The sequence below is a fragment of the Corvus moneduloides genome, chromosome 12, assembly GCF_009650955.1.
Source record: "Corvus moneduloides isolate bCorMon1 chromosome 12, bCorMon1.pri, whole genome shotgun sequence".
NCBI lineage: Eukaryota > Metazoa > Chordata > Aves > Passeriformes > Corvidae > Corvus > Corvus moneduloides.
The window spans coordinates 8,283,529-8,306,392 of NC_045487.1; the positions used below are offsets into that span (position 1 = coordinate 8,283,529).

The 22,864-nt window shown below is 41.2% G+C and overlaps 1 protein-coding gene across 6 annotated transcripts in view; it reads right to left on the reverse strand.

Moving 5' to 3' along the window:
* Positions 1–23: 23 nt before the first annotated feature.
* The window catches only part of NUP93 (nucleoporin 93), a 79,027-nt gene continuing 56,186 nt past the window's right edge, over positions 24–22,864 (reverse strand). For all 6 annotated transcript variants that reach the window (XM_032122023.1, XM_032122024.1, XM_032122025.1 and 3 more), the window contains 17 exons: positions 22,378–22,452; positions 20,143–20,232; positions 18,657–18,796; positions 16,427–16,559; positions 15,266–15,423; positions 13,610–13,775; positions 12,735–12,828; positions 11,484–11,675; positions 11,123–11,249; positions 10,938–11,010; positions 10,600–10,644; positions 9,002–9,118; positions 8,261–8,379; positions 6,217–6,334; positions 5,760–5,843; positions 4,919–5,047; positions 24–260 (listed from right to left, as the gene is read on the reverse strand). In XM_032122023.1, the coding sequence (XP_031977914.1) occupies positions 150–260; positions 4,919–5,047; positions 5,760–5,843; positions 6,217–6,334; positions 8,261–8,379; positions 9,002–9,118; positions 10,600–10,644; positions 10,938–11,010; positions 11,123–11,249; positions 11,484–11,675; positions 12,735–12,828; positions 13,610–13,775; positions 15,266–15,423; positions 16,427–16,559; positions 18,657–18,796; positions 20,143–20,232; positions 22,378–22,452 (1,971 nt within the window). In that variant the 3' untranslated portion in view covers positions 24–149. The remainder of the gene's footprint in view (positions 261–4,918; positions 5,048–5,759; positions 5,844–6,216; positions 6,335–8,260; positions 8,380–9,001; positions 9,119–10,599; positions 10,645–10,937; positions 11,011–11,122; positions 11,250–11,483; positions 11,676–12,734; positions 12,829–13,609; positions 13,776–15,265; positions 15,424–16,426; positions 16,560–18,656; positions 18,797–20,142; positions 20,233–22,377; positions 22,453–22,864) is intronic.

Below are 22,864 nucleotides of genomic sequence, written 5' to 3' on the forward strand. Positions count from 1 at the left end.
AATGAAAATGTCAAAAACAAATATCAAAACCAAAGAAATTTATTTCTGTCAACAAAAATACAGAATACAAAATGACACTGGTCCCATGGGCCCTCTGAACGTACTAAAGACAGGCACAGGCTGCTGCAACCCCAGCCAAAGCTGCTCTGCTAATTCATAAGGATCTCCATTTGCACCAGTCTTGCGTTTGTGTCTCCCGATGTTCTGTATGGGATCATCCCAGCAAACATTATCAGTGCACGAGCTTGAGACTGAAGTTGCTAAAAAACAGAAAAGCAAAGTACAGTTACCTTAGTATAAAAAAAAAATACAATGGAAGTTAGACGTGAATTAAACACTTGCCTCTTCAAACAAGCACATGTAATCTTTATTTCTCAGAGCTGCACTCTGGAAAATGAGTCTCTGCATTTCGAAGAAAATCCAGTTATTCCCTTTTCCAAGCATTAAAAGCATGTCAAGTTACTCTTCTGCTTAAAAAATAATCCCATTTATTTGAAAATAACTAAGAAAAAACATTTTCAGCAAGGTGGGGCATTGCTGTACTGCAACAATCTTGTACTTTCTGCATGAAATGGGCTTTCCCAGGGCAACAGGATTCTTTCCCACCTTGCAAAATATAAAGTTGATCCTGTTGAAATGTAGCACTAATGTTCTCAAAGCAGCAGCAGTAGAAGCAAATCAGAGTTGTACACACACCTGGAGATCTCCAGCATTACCTAAAACATACCAATCTCCTCAAAGGCTCCTCAGGCCAATAACACAATGAAAGCAGAGGCACCAAGCCCACTCAGACCTCACCCAAAGCAACCAAACCCCTTCTTGCACACCAGAAGACTACAGAACAGATGAAGGAATCCAGGAATAATTTGTTTCATTTGTTAAAACTGTTATTAAAGTAAAAGGAAAATCATTCTGATAACTGGTAGGAGTCAGGAGAATACAGAAAACCCAAATTTTTGTAGAAAACTGTTCAGACTGCTTTAATTGCTAACAGATGTTTCTACTTAAATATTAAGCATCTCAAAATTACTGTACTAGAAGATCCCACTGTTCAAATCTTGCTTTCACCTACTGACTGCAGGGAAACCCAAAGGTTTTTAGGTTGCCGTTGGCACATGGATGGTAAAACTGACAGCAGGAACTTAGAAACTGAGAAGTGAAAAGCTCATTCCACGGTTGGGAACTGTTAAAACACCATCCCTGATCCCTCTTCGGCCAATTCCACCCCTTTTTCAGGGTGATATTAAATCAGTCTGTTATTCAACAGCCACAGAGCCGTTTTGGAGGCTGATAATGGAAAAGCTGGGAGAGTTTTCCCAAGACTGACCTAATTGCTAACATCTCCCAGGACAGTTTCCCTCTCAAGCCCTCAGCTACCACCAATGCACTGGCAACTTGACAAGGTGGCCTGGAAATCACTCATTCTGTCCCATTCAGTCTCCCATTCTGCTCCCAAATGTGTTACACAGTGAGACCATGTAATTTTGTCTAGGCTGTTGCTTTGCAGTGGAGATCAAAACAGCTGGTGGATGAAAAAAAAAAGAACGTCAAAGTGCCTGACTCTTTGGAGTTAAAGTATTAAGAGGCAAAAACTCTCAGCATGACTAAGAAGGGCTGAGGAGCAGTGTGAGTTACTGTTCTCTTTCTTTACCTTTACAGTAGCAATGATACCAGAGCTGGCCTATTTTTAAAAATCAAAACAATACTTTGGGAAGAACAAACAGAGGTTTGCAGAGGTTAAGAGCGGCCTGGAGGTCTAGATGTTCTATTGGCTGTAATTACTTAATGAATGTTCGAGTTACTTGTGATTTTAAATAAGACCATAGATAATAAAAAAAAAAATAATTCCATTCCATTCATGACCTAATTTTGCCAAGATAACGCCCTTGGGCTGCTCCAGAGAGTTCACCACCCCTGACTGGGGCAAGGAGCATATGACATAGCTGTCATGCACTCACAGCATCTGGGTCAGGGCTGTCACCACAGCCATGGTTTCCAGCACTGCAGGCTGGGCTCCCTGCAATCTCTGCCTGAAATCTGACAAAATGGATCAGGCCAAGTGGGACAAGACTTTACTCCCTCATTCCCAAAATGAATTAATTATACACATAAAGGAAAAAATACTCAAAACACAGCTTGGGTGACTTAATTCTGAAATAAACATAATGCAGAAATGCCAGCTCTGACCCCAAACCTGATCTTTTCTAAATAAAGCCCAGTCCATCTCTGAAGTGAGACAGGAGATGTTTAGCACAGAGCATTACTGGGTTCAGGGGGGGCTCCAGCAGTACTATTCCTCTCCATCCTGCCCTTGCTGCCAGGTCCATGCTGTTCCTTCCAAAGTCCCGCCCATGGCAGCAGGATCCCGCTCAGGGTGGTTGCAGAGCAGTACTTGGCACCAGAGGGCAAATTCAAGAGCTCTGCGTTCCTCTCTGGGGGACACTGTTCCCTGCTATGTGGAATAAGCCTCAAAGTTACAAACAACAACTATCTTTTCTTCTGATGATCAGAGGGATCTGAATCTGCCTGTTCTGATGGATCTAAAGAAAAGCCACGGATTTCAAAGACCTATTCAAAGAAAGGGAAATTTTCACTTGCATTGTCTACTGGGCAATGTGCTGAGATCGTTAAAGCTTCTGAAAGGGCCTGATTTCCCCATAAATTTGCTCCCCCAGAGAATATGGAAAAGCTGCCCTTCTCCCAGGGAAGTTCAGAAGACAAATTCTTGTCACACACAGCCTGCTGAAGCTCATGTCTGCCATCTCTGTCCAGGTGAATGAGATTTTGCTAAAGAAACACTTCTCTCCTCTCACCTGTAATGCCTTCATTTCTTCCCACCATGAAAATTGCTTATGTTTCCTCCCAGCTGAAACAATCTAGATTCCCTGCTCCTGCAGTCTTGAAGAAATTCCTCAGAGTAAGAAAAAAGAGGAACACATGCTAAAGCCATTCTTACCCTACCTTCCATGCTCATGTCTGGTATTTGTTTGCACATGCAATCTTTAGGCAGATGGGAGTTACAGGACAGTAGAATTTTTCTCTTGCTAATCCTACATTAGCACATTTATGCTCCCTTGTGACACTCCAGTCACATAGCTGATCTCTCATCCCCTCCCTGACAGCAGATGCAGCGGACACTTGTCTCCTCTGATGGCTAAGCACAGCTTGTACTGCACATGGCAGCCAGAGATCCATGACTCAGAAACCCCGTGCTCCCAACATCACTGACACCCTGCTGCCATGAGATCCCATCACAAGGCCAGAAGCTTGATTAATAAAACTTGAAGCCTGAGGAAAATAAAACTTTCAAGGGTTTTTAACAAGGTACATCATCAGTTCATCTCCACAACTGTGACAGCACCAGAGTGCAGAGCACATTTATGAAGCGGAGTTGACACTGAGCACGCTGTGGATATAATATAATATCATGGTGGCTTCCTTCCACATAAACCTCTGCCAGCAAAGCTGCTAATCCCATCCCCAATCAGCCCATGGTATTCATCCTGAGCCGACACCTGACAGCACTCCACCCCTATGGAGATGGTAAATCCTTCTACATGAGGCGTAAGACTAAAATCACAAAACCAAAATAAACAGCTCACTTGGAAAGCAAGGAGCTAAGGCACTGCTTGCTCAGTGCCAAACTTGTGAAGACACACAGCAGGTAACAGATTGTGTTAGCCTGGGACTTCTTCACACATGCAGAGTTTAAGGTGGGAGAAGTCCAAGCAGCATGTATCCTTCTCCAGTGCTGCTAGTCTAGAGTACAAGCACCACTCTAAGGCAGGATCCTGTAGCTCTCACAGGCTGTGCCCCAAAGACAAAAGCTGTACCATCACCTGAGCCTTTTATTTTTCTATGTAATTTAAAAATGCTACTAAGACTTTTACCAATATTACAATTTACAGATCAAAGGCACTTCTGCAGCTGACTAAAGCCTGGAATAGAGCTGGCTATGGCCCAAGTTGGTTTTCACTCTCAAAAGGAGTTGATATTTGTTTTCTAATCTGTTAAGACAGGATGAATGGTTTGGCCTTGGTTTCCAAGTGCCTGCAGCAGCTTTAGCTTAAGAGTTACAAGACCAGACCTGACTGGAGTTAAGCTGTGAACCCTTCTGCTCAACTCCCCATGTTGGCAGGTGGGTGCTCACAAATCTGGCTGTGCCATTGAAATGCCACCTATTCTGCAGCTTGCTGAAGGTGGAGGCTCCCATCAGTGGCTTAGGGAAAGCCTCTGCACCAGCTCGAGCAGTGAAATCAGACCCACTGTTGTCAGGCATTTCAACAGCAGCCAGACCAAGCACTGCTGCAAGCTGCCCGCTCCTCTGCAGAGGCAGCAGAACAATGCTGGCATTCACCAAGGGGATGTGCTTGAACATCTTGGTGTTTCACCCAAGAACACAAGCCGAGGGGAAGAGTCAAGGAAGGCCTTCCCACCAGCAATGGACACTTATTCATATGAAAGGAGTAGCTATCAGGTGCTTGAAAAGCAACTACTCCGTTGTCAAGGCAGCAACATCAACCATCCTAGAGACACTGCACTGTCCCCATTTGCTTTACTATCGAAGATTCCACTAAGAAACAAAAACTTGTTTTCTCTTGCTAGGAGGTGAATATAGGTGCAGTATCTCCATTAGCTCAACGTCATTTAAAGCAATATCATAGACTCAGAATGGCTTAGGCTGAAAGGGACCCTAAAGATCATCCAGCTCCAACCTTTCTTTACACAAAGCTGAAGGCATCAGAGACTAGCCTTGAGACTAAGTAACTGGACAAGCTCAGTAGTCCAAGACTCTAAGTAACTGAGCAAGCCAAAACCAAGACCATTAGAGATTCACAGTTACTTGAGGCCCAGTCTCTTGAAACCAGCAGAATAGGATATAGGAAAACTTGTCAGACAGTGAGGATTATATTCTTACCGAATCTCTGTCTTCCATTACCCGCTGGGGTCTGGCAGGACTGGTTGGGCTTGTGCCTTTCATCCTCTTATATTTGGTGAATAAAATATTCATGGTTGCAAGCAGGACCTCAGATAAATTGTGTTTGATCTACACAAAAGAGGAGAAAGAAAAAGACACAATGCAGCAAAAGGAGGTTGGCAGAACCATTAGCCTTACTATACAGGTTCCTGTAACAGTCATACGTGTAATGGTTACCCCTGCTATGACTGCTGCATCCAGCAGAAACACTACAGAGCTTTGAGACAGACATGCCCAATGGCTGCACCTTCATGTTTGATAGCAGCACGTCAGATAAAACGCAAAGCACCCAAGTACACACAACCACTGCCTAAAAAAGAAGTGTCACCCTCCAGTTAAAACAGTTCAAGAGCAGTAACAGCTTTCCACTATGCTTCATTTGATAATACACAAACCCATTAATTCCTGTAATTTAGAGGGAAGGAAACAAACACCCTACAAATGCTTAGCTAGCATTAAGAGCACGGAAGAACTAAGTCACCAGCAAGTTAAAAGTTTTCAATATTCTGAATTCTTTAATCAAACTCAGTAAGTTCAGGGAGGCTCAGATCTGCAGATGCCTTCTTCAAAATGGAGGCAGGATTTCTGGGTAGGGAATTCTAGCGCTCAAAAGAGCAGCATTAAGGAGAAAAAGTTGCAAGCAAAGAGTCTACTTGTATGAAATCAAAATAATCTCACCCTTTTTCTCTGCTAAAGAATAAAAATGATGAGATGACAAGGTTTTAAGATCCTTTTAACAAAGCAAAAGGCTTTAGGAAGCTAAACCCAAGACATGACTTACTCCATCACTGAAATTCCGGAAGGCAGCAACTCTCTCCTTGACGCAATCTTGGCTAAGAGGTACAAGCTTCAGGCGTTCAATAATCTTCAAAAAGTAAAGCAGGAATCAGGACAGATAATCAGTGTTCTATGTACCATATACTAATAAAGTGTGGTTTTGAAGTATTAATGAAATGGTTCTGTTTCCATTCAAGAGAAATAATTTCATTGTCATTTACTGGTTTATCTCCTCACTTTGTTGAGCAACAGGAATATTTTGTTCAATGTCTACAAAATAGCTCCAGGAAGATCATCCTGTTTATCACACAACAGGGAAGAAACACCTTTCTAAATTCCTATAACATTGCAGTCCCTTCTAACTCATTAAATACAATTTTTAAAGTGATGTTATTTGAGACATTCTGGGCTTTCAAGGGCATTAGGAAAGCTACACTTCAAACAGAAATCTTGAAACTTACATCAAAGGCCCTGTCAACGTGACCAGCGTGATATTCATCAAAAAATGTGATTAAGTCTAGCAGAAGGTAGAACGTGGAGTCAATGGATTTCTTTGCACTTATCCCCTGCGCTTTGTACCTGAAAGAAATTGTGTTACAATTTTATTGTGCGAAATGGCAACCATTTATAACTGTGCCCTTCCAATCCTTGGAAGTGGAGACATCAAACTCAAGGACAGAGGGCATTTAACAAAGGACAGCTTTCACTTTCCTTAACCAGGAGGCAGAATTTTCACAGGTTGTGGCTTTTTAAAAACACTGTTAATCACTTCCAGTTTTGCATCAAATCCAGCATTTGTTTCCTTTAAAACACTGACATTTCCCACATTCATGGGGAAACAGTGCCAGGCAGCAGAGACCTGCAAGTAAGCCCTGTACCAGCATGTTTAACACGCTGTTTTACAGCAGACAATCCTCCAGCACAACTGCTTGCTTCAGGCAAGAAGTTAGGACTTAAAGATGGATTAAGAGCTCCTGCATGCTCTCGGGAGCTACACTGGCTATGGGATGAACTGGAAGGCTGCCTGCTCTCACTCCTAACTGCATGAGGGCACAAAGAAGCTCCTTCCTCAAGGTTTAACAGCAAGAGTGGTGCTGCAGATGAAGAAACCAAATAGCCTCTTGGCCTTCTTGTTGGGTGTCTCCCCTGCATCACAAGAACACAAAGGAGAAATGCTACATCCCCACAGCACTGTCATCAGGACAGTACACAAGGAAAAGCCCTGTCTTACATTTAACTGGCAAGAAGATGTGCTAGTCAGAGCTGCTCTGGCTTTGCAATCGCTGAGGTTTGCAGCTGTGAAGTGGCATTATTCCGCAGTAGTACTTAGTGCCTTCAGACAGATCAAACCACGTAGCAAACCCAAAAAGCCCATTACAGCCTTTGCTGAAGCTTTAACTCAAGCCATAGATTTAATTCTCTTTAATGTCTGCCACCAAATCAGTCTCTCACTAAGTCAATACGGCACCAATTTTCACTTGATCCCAGCCTGGCTAAATGAAGGAAAGGCTGACTAGAAGCAGTGACTGGCAAATGCCACTTGTCAAAAGAAGAAAGGCAAAGGCCTCTGATGGAAATCAATACATTTCTGTATTTGTCTTCCCAATTTCAAAGTGCCAGCAAGTGGGCTTGGTTTATTTTTATTCTCTCTGCAGCTCAATGGTTGATAAAGACTAGTAAGGCATTTCTCACGGGTATCCACATTTTGCTCTAGCAAAATACAGGAATTGGCCCTGGCAGTCACTGTGACAAGATGCACTAAAAGGTGACAATTTTAAAAAATCATGGACATATTTTGCAAATACAGCCTTTCAGAATCAGGTTATTCCTAACTTCTAGCTGCTAATGAATCTTGAGCACTGATGTCTCTCAAGCACATACCCTAATTAGTATACAGACATGGCAGGGGACATTCTTTGTAGTTGCTTCCTTTCTTTTCTGGACACCACACAGTACTTGGCTAATATAACAGGCTGTGGAAATGAGGTCCAGTGCTTGCATTAGCCATACACAGTTCATCTTAAATACTTCCTTTTTAGCTTTCATTAAAGCAGCAGTTTTCAGACAGCTACTGAACTATTGTTACAACTCAGAATTACTGGGTTTGTAGCTCTCTCTTAATACTATTTTGAACAAGTGAATTGCACGCAACGACTCTGCGACTGTTAGAATATTTTGCTCTAAAAATAATATAAAACATACAATTCATGGTATTTATTGCTCCTTAACAGACTATCTCCAGCTGGCAATCCTGATTCACCTACAGATAAAACTTCTTGCCAAATTTACCTGACCTGCCCCTGAAGATTTCTGTTTTCAGTACTGCAAGCCATCATGAGCAGGACAGGGTAAATTCTGACCTCTTCTTTGTCTTTCTAATTATACTGCTGTGGATGCCTCAGTCCAGCCTGCAGAAACAATGTCAGGAACTAATACCCACAGCACTGTTCAGTCCCGGGTCAGGTCGAGGTGAATCACCCAGTCCTGCCCTTACCTGAGTCTTACCTCTCAGCAATGGAATGGGCCATGTTCTTCAACCGCTCCTTGTTTGACTGGGGAGTGCTGATCTGGGGAACGACTGGACTAAGGAGCTTGTTCATCAGTTCTAAAACTTTGTCAGGGTTCTGTTGGCATTAAAGGTACACAAATAAAAGGAGCATGATGGAACTTGGTGTTTAATCTCACTGAAAAAGCAGAAAAGTCTCATGCAGTGGTGCCTAGTGCAAGCCCAGAGCCGCTTCCCTCCCATAAAGAGTCAAGATCGTATTAGCAACACTACGCTGCTGGGTCATGAGAAAAAGCATTTCCCCCTAGTTTTTCTCTAAAACAGTGGTTATGGTTGTGTCCACTTTTATTTCAAAAGGAAACAAGAGTACTCAGTATAATGCCCAACTATTTTAGACTTCAGTTCAACATCTATGAAATTGGAAGAGTACATTCCAGGTAAATAATTTCACTAGACAGAATTAAATCATGCGTGGAGCACTCTCTTCAAAAGAGCACCTTGATCAAGAGCAACAATGTCCTAAATCAGAATCCCTGGAGCGCAATCCATCTTGATTTGCTAACTAAAACACCTCTTCATGCAGCCTATGGCTCTGTTCTTCCAGCAGCAGAACTAAGCTCCTTGAATAATGGCAATTCAATCTCCAAGATGAAATTTAACCTCCTAATCACAAGGGAGAATGTTTAGAAGGAAAAAAGGTGAACCAAGTACATACTTAAGGCAGCACACTAGACATATACCTTTGCAAGGTCATAGAGTTTTGCAGCTTCTTCAAACAATCCTTTATTTTCTGCTGCAGAAGCCACTTTGTTAATAATGGATTTTGTGTCACTTGTAAACTTGTCTATCACTCCAGGCTAAAGAGGTGAGACAAAAATGAAAAGAGAAAAGAGGAATCAGAAGGCTCAAACACTCCAGAATATTCTGTCAAGGCAATGAATATTTCACATGTTGGCTTATGATTAGAATGGCCTGTACATTTCCGTGGGAACGTGCAAAAGTGAGACATTAAAAACAGAATGAGCTCTTGCAAGAGGGACTCTCTCCTAAACGGAGCCAGCACTGAGATACCCTTGGTTTCCAATTCATTCCAAATGACCCAGATAAAATAACTCAAGAGTTTGATCTGTTAATTGCTGATGACACATTACAGAGAAGAAAACACAAAAGACTTCAGCATATTGCATTCCAGGGGCTCCAGGGATGCAGTTTGTTTATATTGGCATGACAGGTTGTGAGTGAAATCTCACACAGATAAATGAAAGGGCAACAAGAATTTTAAAAGAAATAATAAACATGTAGAATAAAAGAGGTGAAAGACTCAAGAATATCTGGAAATTACTGTAGTTGAGGATACAAAAATAAGACTATATCATCTAGAAGAAATTATTTTAAACTTCAAATTGCTGGTTTCTCACCAAAAAAAAGAACAAAACAACAAAATATTTGTAAAGATTATCAAGTTACCTTGCTCTTTTGTATGCAATCTCACTGCTTTTGAAATGACAAAATAAAGACATCTAAAAGAAATTCCTTCCAGAAATAACATCCCCCCCCTATTTTTGACAGCAGCAAGACCCCCAATCTTAAAATTAAGATGTAAATGATTCTGCAGTCTGATTTACAGAGAAATCTTCCAAAGTTGTCACAGCAAACAGAAAAACTTCATTGATTATCTAAAATTTTCATCATTTGCATGCACTCTCCTCTTTCCAGGTAAAACCTTAAGGTTTCCTTTATCTTCTGACTGTGTAATCTTACATTTTACTTTTAGGTAACTGCTTTTACAGTGGCAGTAAGGTCCATCACATCTAAAAATGGCTGAACTTTGATCCAATACTTGTCCTCACCTATATGAAGGTCAGATCAGCTGTGGCTATGTTTGCGGTCCAACAGCCCTTACTCCTTTAGTTACAAGGACCTTTCAAGAGCTGCGATACATTTCTTCTGAGGTGAATGAGGATGTCATAGATAGTTTTCACATGCACACCTCAGTTAACAGAACACTCTCACATGCCCACTTAAACTAAACTACATTTCCTAGCGGGAAGATGAAATTCTGATCTCACTCAAGTTACCCAATGCCATTTGCTTCTTCAGTTATACCAGTCGTCTAGAGGGACATAATTTGCCCTGCAGTTCCTGACCTGCCTTTTGTTAGGGCAGGTCATAAATTATTTTGTAAAAGGATCTCATACCTGGAAAACTTGAATGTATTCAAACACAGTAATAACCTGGCTAGTCAAAAACAAAGAGAAGCAAGACTACTCATAACTACTTTGGAAATCATACGTAGGTTGTATTTTATGTAAAATAGAAACATAAATTGTGAACTCACCTTCCTACTACCATCTTTTTCCAGCTTTCCAAGAATCATATCAAACTATATCCACATAGATGCAAAGTAAGAAAAAAAAAGGAAACAAAAATAGAGAGATGAATTGCACATATTTCATAACATATTTATTAAGTACAAAGATGCAGACATGGAATGATAAACAGTGACCAATGTCCAACGTATTTGTAACTAAGTAACAGGCAAAAAGACATGATTACATAAGGCCATTCTGTCATCTAGGTGTGTGTCAGGCAGAAAGAGTAAGCAACTATAAGACTGTCCTGACTAATAAAGATGAAGAAATTAATTTCAGTTTAACCGAGGAAGGCAAAACATACCTCTCTGCTTTCAATTACTATTTCACTAACGCAACGCAAGAACATATTCTCTCCTTGGCTGTCCTTCTCGTTCCTATAAAAGAAGGAGAAGGAGGAAGGTATTCCTGTTTCTGAGAACTTTCCAGATAAGAATAATGAAGCAGTAATAACTAGGAGAAAATCTAAAGACACATATTAGCTCCTACCTGAGAAAGTAAAAGTACTGCAGAGCTTCCCTTGGATCTGTTGATTCAAACTTACGGGTGTAAAGCATCAAAAGCCGCACAAAATTTAGACGTCTGACACCAGGAGGGTCACCAGCTTCATGGCTTACTGCAATGTCAGAAACAACACTGTCAGAGAACTGAATGCCAGGAAAACTCTGATCTTCATCTCAAATTAGTCAGGACCATGATCCAGAGCTCTAGTGGAACTGAAACAATTAACTTTTATGAGATTGTTCTGATAAATGTTACTTGTTCAATCGACCACATAAACCTGCAGTTTCTACAGGGTACTCTGAGAGCTAAGAAAACATTCCCCTATTGTAAAGTAAATAGGACTTACATAGCTGTGCACTCTGCCCAGATGATTTCAGGAGCAATTTTAACTCAAACAGGACCAAAGCAACATGAACAGCGTGACAGCGCAAGCGCTCTGTCCGGAAAAGAAAAGCAATTGCAGCTTCAAACTGTGCTGTCAAGAACAACACTTGGAAGTAGAGGAAAGGTGGCTGGTTCACTGCAAAATGTGATTCACCTGAAAGAAAACACAACACATGTAGCATTTTTACATCATTTTCATGATTTTGCAATCAAAGATGACTGACAATGGATGCTTCCTGTCACAGTGCATTGTTACTGTTTATTAGGTGCCAGCCGAAATAAACACAGTACACAAAACTGAATTCCTAACTACACATCAGCAGCTCACCTACAACTGTTCCACAGCAAATTTATCAGGAAAGATAACAGCATAAAGACACATTCAAAAAGTGAAACAGAATAAATAGTTACTCAGAAAAGTTCTTTTCAGACAACAAACCATCAACTCTGACTGACTGCAACAGATTCTCTAAAGACCACAACTTTTTGTCTTCAGTTATACTTATGCCAAGTGGTACAAATAATGTTAAAAATCTGGATTTTCCTACTCAGTGACACCAACAGTAGCTTACTATATTTTTTTACCACACATTTTTATCTGAGTGATATTACAAACTGGAAGGCTGTGGAGAATCAAATTCGGTATGTTTTGGACAGTTCCAAGTGACTTAATTTTAATTGATTGGGAGACTACAGGAAAATGTATTCTGTGGGTGTTCTTAAAACATCCTGAAGTGGAAGGAACTGTGACTTGGGTACCCAGAAATTTGCTTGAAATACTAATTTAAGGGAAAAAATGAACATCAGATGCACACAGAGGAAAAGCTTGGAAATACATGCCTACATCAGGTAGTGACTGCTTTACTGTTCTGTATTCCTAAAGCTGGAAGTTCTGCTAAATGACTTTTGCATATTTATGTGAGAGAAAGCAATCCACAATTAATGGATAAAGGAGAAACAGCAGCAGTGTTGTTCATAGATGAGTATTAATCCTCTGGATTGCTGGGAAAACACGGGACTCATTCATCATGTCTTACTGAAGTCTGCCATGACTCCGGGGAAGCAGGCTGTCCATGGACGCCCCAAAGATGCCTGTCACTAGTGGAGAGCTGTAGAGTTTTTGTGCAGTCTGAGGTTTGTGTAAGAACAACTGGAAAGTGTCCTAAGCAGAAAAGCAGAGCCCCAAGTAAGACATCACTCTGTGGTTTCTCACCATAGTCTTCCAGCAGCTGCTTCTGGAACTGTGATAACGTTAGTCGGTCCTGTGGGGAGCTCGTGCCACCATCATCAAAACACACCTGGTTCAGCTAAAAAACACATCCAAAAAAGAGAAGCACAGGTATTTCCCCTTGCACAAGCAATGCACTTAGAAGATATTTATTCCATCTGAGCCCCTCCTAGGATTTGACCAACTGACTAGAAACTGCATCTAGTCACAACATCAGCTCCATCCACTGCTGGGAAGCAAAGATGCCTAATGCAGCAACAGCTGAAATCCCTGCAGATATAACCCCAGGGTTCCATATCTGTCCACGGCAGCAAACTCTGATGCTGGGACTCTGAATACTCTCAAGCAGCATTTTTTGCCACAAATACAATGTTAACAAATCCATCATTCTACCACCCTTTTTCTGATAAAGGGGAGAAACAGGTACCAACCAGTATCTATCATGCCCTCACCAAACCTGTAAGGACTTCAGAGACATTGACACCATTGTCTTTGGTTAATTAACACTGACATTTCAGCCATCCACCCAGGAAGGAGAATTCAAGGAATCCTCACTGTAACAAGCTAATAGTACTTCTAAAAACAGCTGACAAAGATCAGTGTCGAATGAAGAACATGACAGTTCCAAAGACAATTGTACCCAAACTAACACCTGATAGTACAGAGGGTAACGGAACAGCCCTGGGATTCAGGTTCCCAGCCCTACACTATCTTCAAGGTCAAGTCACATGCACTGCATTGATGCAACACACCAGATCTAGAAGTAGGAAGCGTAGCAAAGCAGTGGAGAAATGTGGTACCATTTAGACTCTTCTTAAAAAAAGAAAAACCAAACACCACAACCCCAACACCAGACTTACTTTTAGCCAAAGATAATCTTCTGTTTTATCAGCAACTTCGCTCTGGTTGTCTGTAATGTCACAACGGCCAATAATACAATAAACAGCCCTTTTGTAGGGGTCAGTGTTATTTCTCAGAGCTCGTCTGTAATGAAGACGTAGTTTATTTTCTGTGGCAGGAGACAGTCTAAGGAAAAGAAAAGATTGAAGGAAAAGACATGAAACCCATTTTCCCTGTATGAGGAAACCTGGATACAAATCAATGTGAATTGGTGCATATCCACAGCAAAGGCATAATCAACAGTAAGCACTAACCAATATTTCTTGCACTTCCTGTTCATATCTGTAGGTAAAAATTTTGCACACATGAATTTAAACCCATAATTAATGTTATGGAGGATGATCTTCAAATGCTCACTGCAGGGGAAGAAAACACATATGACAGTCTCTTTAGGGGTACACTAATACTGTGGCAGATGAGCTATTTTTGTCTGAGACTGCTATTGCATCACTTCAGAAAAAGAGAGCTCACAACATCTTTGAAAGTCTTTGTGTTAGTAACTAACAAGTGAGCAGGTCATTGTACCATGAGATCTTTTAGGAGAGACACTTTCATCATTATTAAACACTGTCATAATGTTCTTTGTCATTCTTTTTTTCTTGCGACCTCTTGTTGAGAATTTTACAGAATTTAATCAAGTGTTCTCCTAGACTAAGGCATTGTTTGTCAAATCCGTAGGCAGATCACTTTTTCAGAGCTGTAACAAAACCAAAGTAAATCAATTATGTTGTATCTCATGCAAGTGTTTGTAATGAAAACAGTGACAGAACCTTCAATGAGGTTTCTGCAACAACCTTGATATAATGAGGACTCCTAGCTACTCTCTACAAAACAGGTTGATTTATAGAAGAATACCATGGCATACAATACTTGGTAAATGGCACTTGGATTTGTATCCTTTCAGCTTATTTTCTTAGCTTGGTTAGTTATATTTCGTTGGTTTGTTTGTTGGGTTTTTGTTGATTTTTATTTTTTAATTCATTGCAAGTGGAAAGATAGAAAAGAAAACCACTGTAGAGTTCAGAGTACGTGCACTAACTCAACCACTTTGCAATCACATCAGCAGCAGTTTGGCCAATGGCCTCTGTCTAGTGCTGGACAGCAAAAACTGGAAGAGGAGAGTAAACACAAGAAAGATGTGAGAGCGAGGCCTCTAAAGGCCTCTAACAAACACTGCTTGCATTTCCTGTGTAGCATTCTTATGAAAACAGGTGTAGTAAAAAGTGTTCCCCAAAGGAAATTCAGCTAAAATAAGCAACGGGGGAAATAAAAAGATACAGGACTCGGGACAGCAGATTAAATCTGATCTACTACATGCCATATCCCACTGTTATACCAGGCTTATCCTTTTGTAAAAAAGTAAAGCTACACCACACTGTATTATTTTTGAAATGTAAATTTTTGAATATTTTCAAACAACTCTTTCCCTGTTGAGATTTCTTGACTTCAAAGCCACAAATTAAATATGCAAACTTCTACATGTAATTTAGGTAGGTAATATAAACATCAGGCAGCAATCACCACCAGAAGAGACCTGAGCTTCTTGTACCAAGCCACTGATTATTTCACTACTCCACAGTAGTAGATCGCAAAGATCCTTCCTAGTTCCCAATTACCTTCTGTCTTTACTGTGCATGTACTCTTGGAACCAGGTTTTGAACTCTCCCAGTTGGTGCTGTGCCCGTTTCACCACGTGCATGGCTGCAGTCAGATCTCCACAGCGCATGCAGTAGTAAATCAGCGCCCACACAGGATGCCCTTCCACCTCACCATCCTGAAAAGAAAGTAGGACATACCTAATTTTTTCATAAAAGCAACATATTTGAATGATTTCTCTTTATCATTTGCCTTATTCATTATTTCTGCCCTTATACCCACACTCTGATTTTGGTAAAAAATTCTGTTTGTTACAAAAGCCAGAGGTCATGAGGGCTAAGTCCTGGGAAAGCTCTGCACATCTCAGCAATGAAAGGTGTGGTTCTCTTCTGCTTGCCCAGATTTCAGTTTGGAGGGAGGTTCTGAGAATCCCAGAATCAGCGTATGGTATCCTCCCCACCCACAGCAGATGGATTTGGATTAGGCGATCGAGGTATTAAAAACATTTTTACTGAAACAGAAAGATATTAAACTAATCGCTGATCTCAGCAGGTAAGGAAGAGACAGCTAGACTTAGCTGTGCGCTCTCCAATGTTATCATTTATTATTTATTTAACTTTTAGATTTAATTTTTCAACCCAGACTGCCTATCTGATAATTCTGTAGATGCACAGCTATGCACTTTCTACTTCATGCAGGTAAGAAGGGTTTTACCCAGATTCCTAAATAAAAGGCTCAGGCTACCACTGAGATGAATTCATTACACATTTGATGATTAAAAAACTGGTTTCACCATTTTACTATAAATGTAAAAAAAGAGAAAAAGCAAATCAGGGAGGTTAAGTTACTGCTTTTTGAACCTTCATAATGCATTTTAATTTTTGCTTGTTGATTTCTAAGATGACCACCAGAAGACACCATAATTTCTAGAATTTAGAACTCAAGCTACTGAGCACCCAACCATACTTTGGGACTAGGTCTGAACTCAGGAGAGATTTTGTCTGCCATCTCCCATTTTCCTAGTGAAAAATTCTAAAGAAGGAGTAAGAGTCTGCTGCCCTAAAAGCAGCTTAAACAATAGAAAAGCCACTGGAGGCTGCACTGGTTTCCCCTCTGTACTGGGGCAAAAAGATTTGTGTTATCATTTTAGCTCGGTCGCTGACTGTGCTGGCTGGACATACCTGGAGACCAGGGACAGACGCTGGGAGTTTGATGTTCAAGAAGCTGCGGACCAGTTGGTAGGTCCCTGGGACTCCACCCAGCTGAGCCTGGTGCAAGTTCCCAAACACTGTCACAAAAGTGTAATTTTTGTAACTGAAAAACAACACAAGCAAAACAAACATGAACAGACTGAGATACACCTGCCACAAAAACATCCACTGCCTTTCAGATCTGACAGAATTACCAATTTAAAGCAAATTAACTCAATGTTCAAACATTATCATTACAACAAAATGAGGCAAATTTTCAGTCAATTTAAGAAGATCCTTGTATTTAGCAGTCTCAGAAGATACCATGTTTTGAGTCTGTGCTGGACTACTCCAAGTTCAACTCTCTATTATGAAGTTCCTCTTATTAAATTCTTGTAGTACAAAGTTAAGCTCAATTACATAACTGGCAAAAAGCCTTTCCATCTTAATACTTTAACTCTCAATCCTATCACGAAAGAACAATTAAATACCACAGAAGTGTTTGTCCCTCCTCGCTGCCCTGTGGAAAAATATCAGCCCTAGGGCTATGGACTTACCAGAAGGAAATCCCAGAAAAAAAGGGAATTTAGAGAAATATAACTGGTAAAGGCAGCTTTAAGAACACCTTTAATAATAACACATCAAAGCATAAAATCAAGGCAGATCAATTTAACAAATACTCATGTTTTGAAGCAGGAGTCTCAAAAATTTGTACACTGAAGGAAGACCTATGTAAGCAGCATCAATAAATGACATTAAGTTCTTTTTCTTTCTCTGCAGCACATGCTAGACTTGTGCACCATCAGACTGTAAATCTGAAAGACTGTGTAAGCAAGTATCAGAGTGATATCTTGGTAACTAGAATTATGGCTGAGGCAAGTGCATGCTCCTCAGGGCTTAAGATCACAGTTGTTCCAAAGGAACTAATGCATGAACAGCTGTGAGTGGCATTACATCTCTTCCATATATGAGTGAGGGGCTGGCGAGGCATGGAAACACTCCAGTATTAGCCAATTCCCACTAGGAAAGAAAAGCTATGAAGCAAGGCACAGCGTATGGGCAGGCTTTCAATTAAAAAAAAAAAAAATCAAGCCTGAGAGGCCCTAATCTCCACAGCTGGGAGCATTGGGGAAGTACCACGTATAACTAATTCCTAACTTCAGTTAGCAGTTAATGGCACTGTGAAAATTTAGCAAGTTGGATATGTGGCAAATCAGGCTAAGAGTCACTGGCTCATCGCACTCTGCTGAGACCGAGGAGCTGGGAACAGAAGATCCTTCCGATGTGTCAGTTCCTCTGTGCACAGGCAGCAGCCGCCACCACCCCCGGGTGACACTGAGTGCTGATGAGGTGTGACAACCAACTGTCACGGCCAAGAGGAGGCTGTGCCAGGAGTTGAAGGCATCTCTTCCCAGAGTGCTGCGTCAGAGCGCAGCGCTTTCTGTGCTCCGATGGCATCTCTATGTTCCTAACAAATGCCCACATGCTACCCTGCAGTTATTGCTTGCATGGGCTGGAAGAACCTGCTGGTATCACATTGCAGCTGCTAGAAAAGAGACACTGCAATATCCACGTGTGCAGTGAACGGGCATTTGGCTTTGGGCAGCTTCACAGCTTGCAGTTCTCCGAGAACTTCATCGGTCAAGGAGCTTAGGTCCCCATGGTACTTGCTAATACACACAGCAAACCACTTTCTACAGTCTGAAAATCACTGCTGCATGTCTCAACTTCAGCTTCTTCACATTCTCCAAAAACTTTTCAGTGTAGAAATGGCATGATCAGAACTTGACTCGCTGCACCAGGTTTGTCCCCATGCTGTCCTCACAGGCTGCTGACAGCAGCTAGCAATCAGAAAGGGAGCATATAGAAAAGAGGATATTCTTTTGCAGAAGGGAAATAGATCACTTTCCACAAGTGAAAAACCTTCACATATCACCATGCATATATAGAATATTTATAAGCAACATAGAAGAAAGAATAAAAGTCTTTGCATCTTCTAAACAACCTCCCCACGGATTCAAAGCCTTTTTAACTATAACACTGTTAAACTAAAACAGTTTTACATTTAAGTGGCTGCTCTAAGCCCTGCACAGTAAAAAAGACAGGCAAGAGACAAGTCTGTGAGCAGCACAAGGTAGCTGACTCTTTATGTGCAGTACAAACTCATTCTGGCTTATCATTAGGGAACTCTATTAAGCTGTACCCAGAGCACCCATCTTACCTTTCCTCCAGGTAGTGCAGAGCGTGCCTCACGAACTCCATGCGCACCTCCATGTTGGTCCGGACTTTCAGAGCATCACTGGCAGGAACCAGAGTGACGTCGGTCATTTGTTTCACCATGGCCCACATCTCGGAGATGTTCTATAAACAAGTCATTCCATGCCTCAGCGATTAGTACAGAGATGAACAAGCAACACTGTTTTGAGCTACATGGTGTTTTGATGCTTAAGAAAAGCGTAAGAACACAAGAGTAATGTCAGTATAGATTTGTAACGGAGATAGTGGACACAGTCACGAAGGAAATCTGCTTCTGTCTCGCAGAATTCAAATTTCACAGGCTTTTTTGCATAATTCTTGTGGGAGAAGATGGCTATAAATGTTGTACCTGCAGTTGTTCCCAAGAATTGGCAACTATTTCCAAAACTAGGCTGGGTACTTGGTAATCAGTCTCTTGCTCATTTCTAATTCACATTTCCCACTTAATAAATACCACAGCACCATCAGCTTTCCATGTAAGCAATGGCTCTGGCTGCTGCTGGAAAGCTGTGCGATCAGCTGAGATAAGAAGCATCAAAAGGACACTGATCACTTGGACAAAGGCTCAGTTACAAATAAAGGTTGAAAACCATCCAGATCTGCTTGTTTACAAAGATGCAAGATCGTATCAGTGTCTACAGGACTAGGGCGTCCCTGCTGAAATAGCAAAATACTGAGAACTAACACTGTTCACTTGGGCAAGGGCAGCTCTTTGATCTCGGTGCTTCAAAGCAGTAAGAACACTGAAACTCCCCGTGCTGCCCCTTGCAAAACAAACAGAGCTGTTCAGAGCAAAGATGCACACATCTGTAATTCAGATCTGATTGAAGCGTTTGCCCCTCAGCTTCTGAGCAGTTTTTTGCTCTCCCCATTTGCACAAGCTTTTTCATAGCTTGACCCTCCTGCAGTATTCTCCTTCAGACATTTCTCCAAGGTTTGTGCATTTGTTTTATTTTTTGGGGTGGATCAAGGCAACACAATTAAAGGAATAGAAAAAAAGAAAAGTAGACAGATCATTAATTTAAAGTCAATCCTAGGGGTTTTATGCTTTGCTATGGGAGCCTATTTCAGCTCTAGCAGAGTCTGATTGAGGACCCTTTACCTACAACTAAATACCTCCAAAGGACATTAAGAGACCACATTTTGTAAGCCAAACACAACAGAATCTATTTAAAATTAAAAGCAATTTTTCCCTCAACAGCTTATCACTTATGATGGAACACCAGGTTCGTTTCTTTTTCGCTGTGTTAAGAAATTTTCACCATGACCAACTTCATTGCAGGTGAGGCCTGCTGTACTAGAGAAAATTCTGGTATTGCCTCTGTGTTTTCTGTGGAGCCATGCAATTTTTTTGGCAATATCAGTATTTTTTCCTCCAACGTAAGCTTGCTGTTAATCACATCCTGAAAACAGCTTAAATACATCTCCTCATGTTAACTCACTGGCAGTACCTTATCATCCAGGCCTGCGGTAGCAGCACAAAGGTCCACCAGGTTAGGCTGCAGATGTCCATTCACTATCTTCTCATTATAAATATAAATCTAAAACATAATTAAAGTAAGCATGTTTAACAATACATATTATGCTCTGATCCCTCCCTAGCCACAGCAGCAAAATCTGAACCAGGCTTCAAAAACAGTGTTCCCAGCAAGTCCCTTTGCTTTCCTCCCACATCAGCCACTTTCAATCCAATGGTAGAGGAACATGCGTCAGCATCACCCAAGCCTCCACAACTCCTCAAAGCCCCAGGCCTGCCTGAAGGCCGGCAGCAGCCCAGCTGTTCAGGGGTTCCGAATGGCAGAGCACTGTGCTGAATGCCCTGTTAGACTAATTGCAGCTAATTGCTGGAGGACAAAGATTCAGAAGTGACCTGACAAGTGGATGGCTGTGATATTCCCCTGCATGGCAGCCTCCTACCTGCTGATGTGAAAGAAACAGGATTTTGCTGGTTTGTGGCAGTATTCAGGGAAATCTGACATAGGCAAATGAACAGAAATCTGACCCTTCAGAGCCTGCCCTTCAACATATACACACACCTCCCTGTTTTAACTCTTGATCTTAACTGAGCTTCGTCTACTATTGTTTATTCTACTCTCAGTCAAAAGACCTTCCACTATGTCCAAAAATAATAATTCTCAATGCTAGAAAAACAACGCCATTGTGCTTTAACTCCCTTTGGCATGCTCTACTACAACATGCCCAGGGTGCAAACAGGATGTAGAGCTCAGGACTGCAAAGAGAATGCAGCATCAGTGAAATCATGTCCGTGGATGTCACCATGTTCCTGTGAGACAGTCTGAACTATCCACGAAGAACAATTAATCACTTCAGTGTAATTAAAACACACTTCACGGCTGCTGATAAACTGAAGCAGCATGGATCTCCAGGTCTCCTGCGTGACCTCCAGGTCTCCCAACTCCCCACTGAAGCCACAGGAGCCTCACACAGACTGCTGACACTTGGTTATTCTTGAACTGAGGCAGGCTGACATAAGGAGAGCTCAGCCAGAGTTTCTCAGGAGCCCTTGGTGGGAGCACATGGTGACTGCACCAAGTGTTTTGGCAGCAGAAGGCTGGCCACAAACACCACATTTCCGGGGCACTTTGCAGCAGTCTGTGCACAGCCCGTGACCCTGACAAGGGCCCATGGGCCATGGTGACTCCACAGCTACCCCAGAGCCAGGACTGCTAGAGAGATTGGACTTCCTGTATTCAGAAAACCAGCACGGAATAACACTGATGGCCTCAAAACACAGATGCAATTATGCTTTAAGGAAGACCTTTACCGTGGGTATATTACAGTAGATAATAGTTTGTTAATTTAGTTTGTAACAGCCACTAAATCAAATGTACACTCTATCAGCACAACCGTGCACCTTTTGCCATTAGTTTCTTCCCAGTTACCATAACTGAATGCAGATGTAGGAAAACAGATGCACAAGCTGCTCTCTGCCTCGGCACAGACTGAGCCAAAGCACACAATAACAGTAATTGTGTGCAAATTAGGCAACATTTTGTCTATGTCGTTTCACATATTCCATTTTGAAAAATCAAGTCCTTTTCTATAATTTTGTTCTCAACAGTGCTGGTAAACAGATAATCTCAAATAACAAAAGTAACAAATTGGTTATGTAAAGGTTTATCAGTTTTCCCTGAAAATTTTCCGAGGGAGTCTAATGTTACCAGGCATAATAATTCATAGCTGATGCACTAAAGCTTCTCACAAGCGATGTCATTAAAATAGGATATAATTTGACAAACATCAGGCTTAACACTTCAGCATATTTTTCCTACACACATACACAAGAAAAATGATCATCCACATATGAAGATAATGGGAATATAAAGCCTTCATATGTATACAATTAAGCATTGACAAATCCTAAAAGAATTACTGCTTTTGAAAACTTAGAATTTCAGTTTACTTTACAAGCATAAATGCTTTCTACAGCCATATATGGTGCTCAGGATCTCTTTTTGACAAAAAATATCCTATAGTAAACAGGTGAGTATATTTCTAAGAACATCATGCAAGATTTATGTGTTTGCCAATTGCATTTTATCTCTAGGCAGATATTTTCATGTTCTACCTACTATATCTTCTTTTACACTAAGCTCAAATCTTTATTTTCCCCCTCTCTCTCCATGTAGAAGAGTGTTTAACAAAGTTTTTTCACTTTCACTCACCTGACGAGCATATGCCATCTCCACACTGTCCAAAGAGCTGCGACCTGGAGGACCCACCTCACCAACATAGCTGGGCTGTTTAGTGAGAAGCATACAGGAAGGTACAAAGTATAGAATTACCACAGTGCATTTTACCAATACATCTGCTCCTAAAAAACAGCAAAACCATGTTCCTGACAGAACTACAAACAGGGTTTTGAACCATCTACAGAGAAAAATGCAGTCTCACTGCAATAACCCATTATCTTCCCAATATAGCTTAAACTTTCTAAAGTGACATAAATTCTCCTTATTCAGTGCACAAACCAACCATTAGCTCTCTAGAATTAGGACATCAGTGTCTCTTGGTAGCATCTTATAATTTTAATTCTTTGCTTTTGTTTCTTTAAAGGTTGCTTCTTGTCAGTGTCCCGCTGTGAGGCATCTAGTCTGAGCCTCCATCACAGCAAGGACATAGAATTCAATGGATGAGATGGACACAAAATAG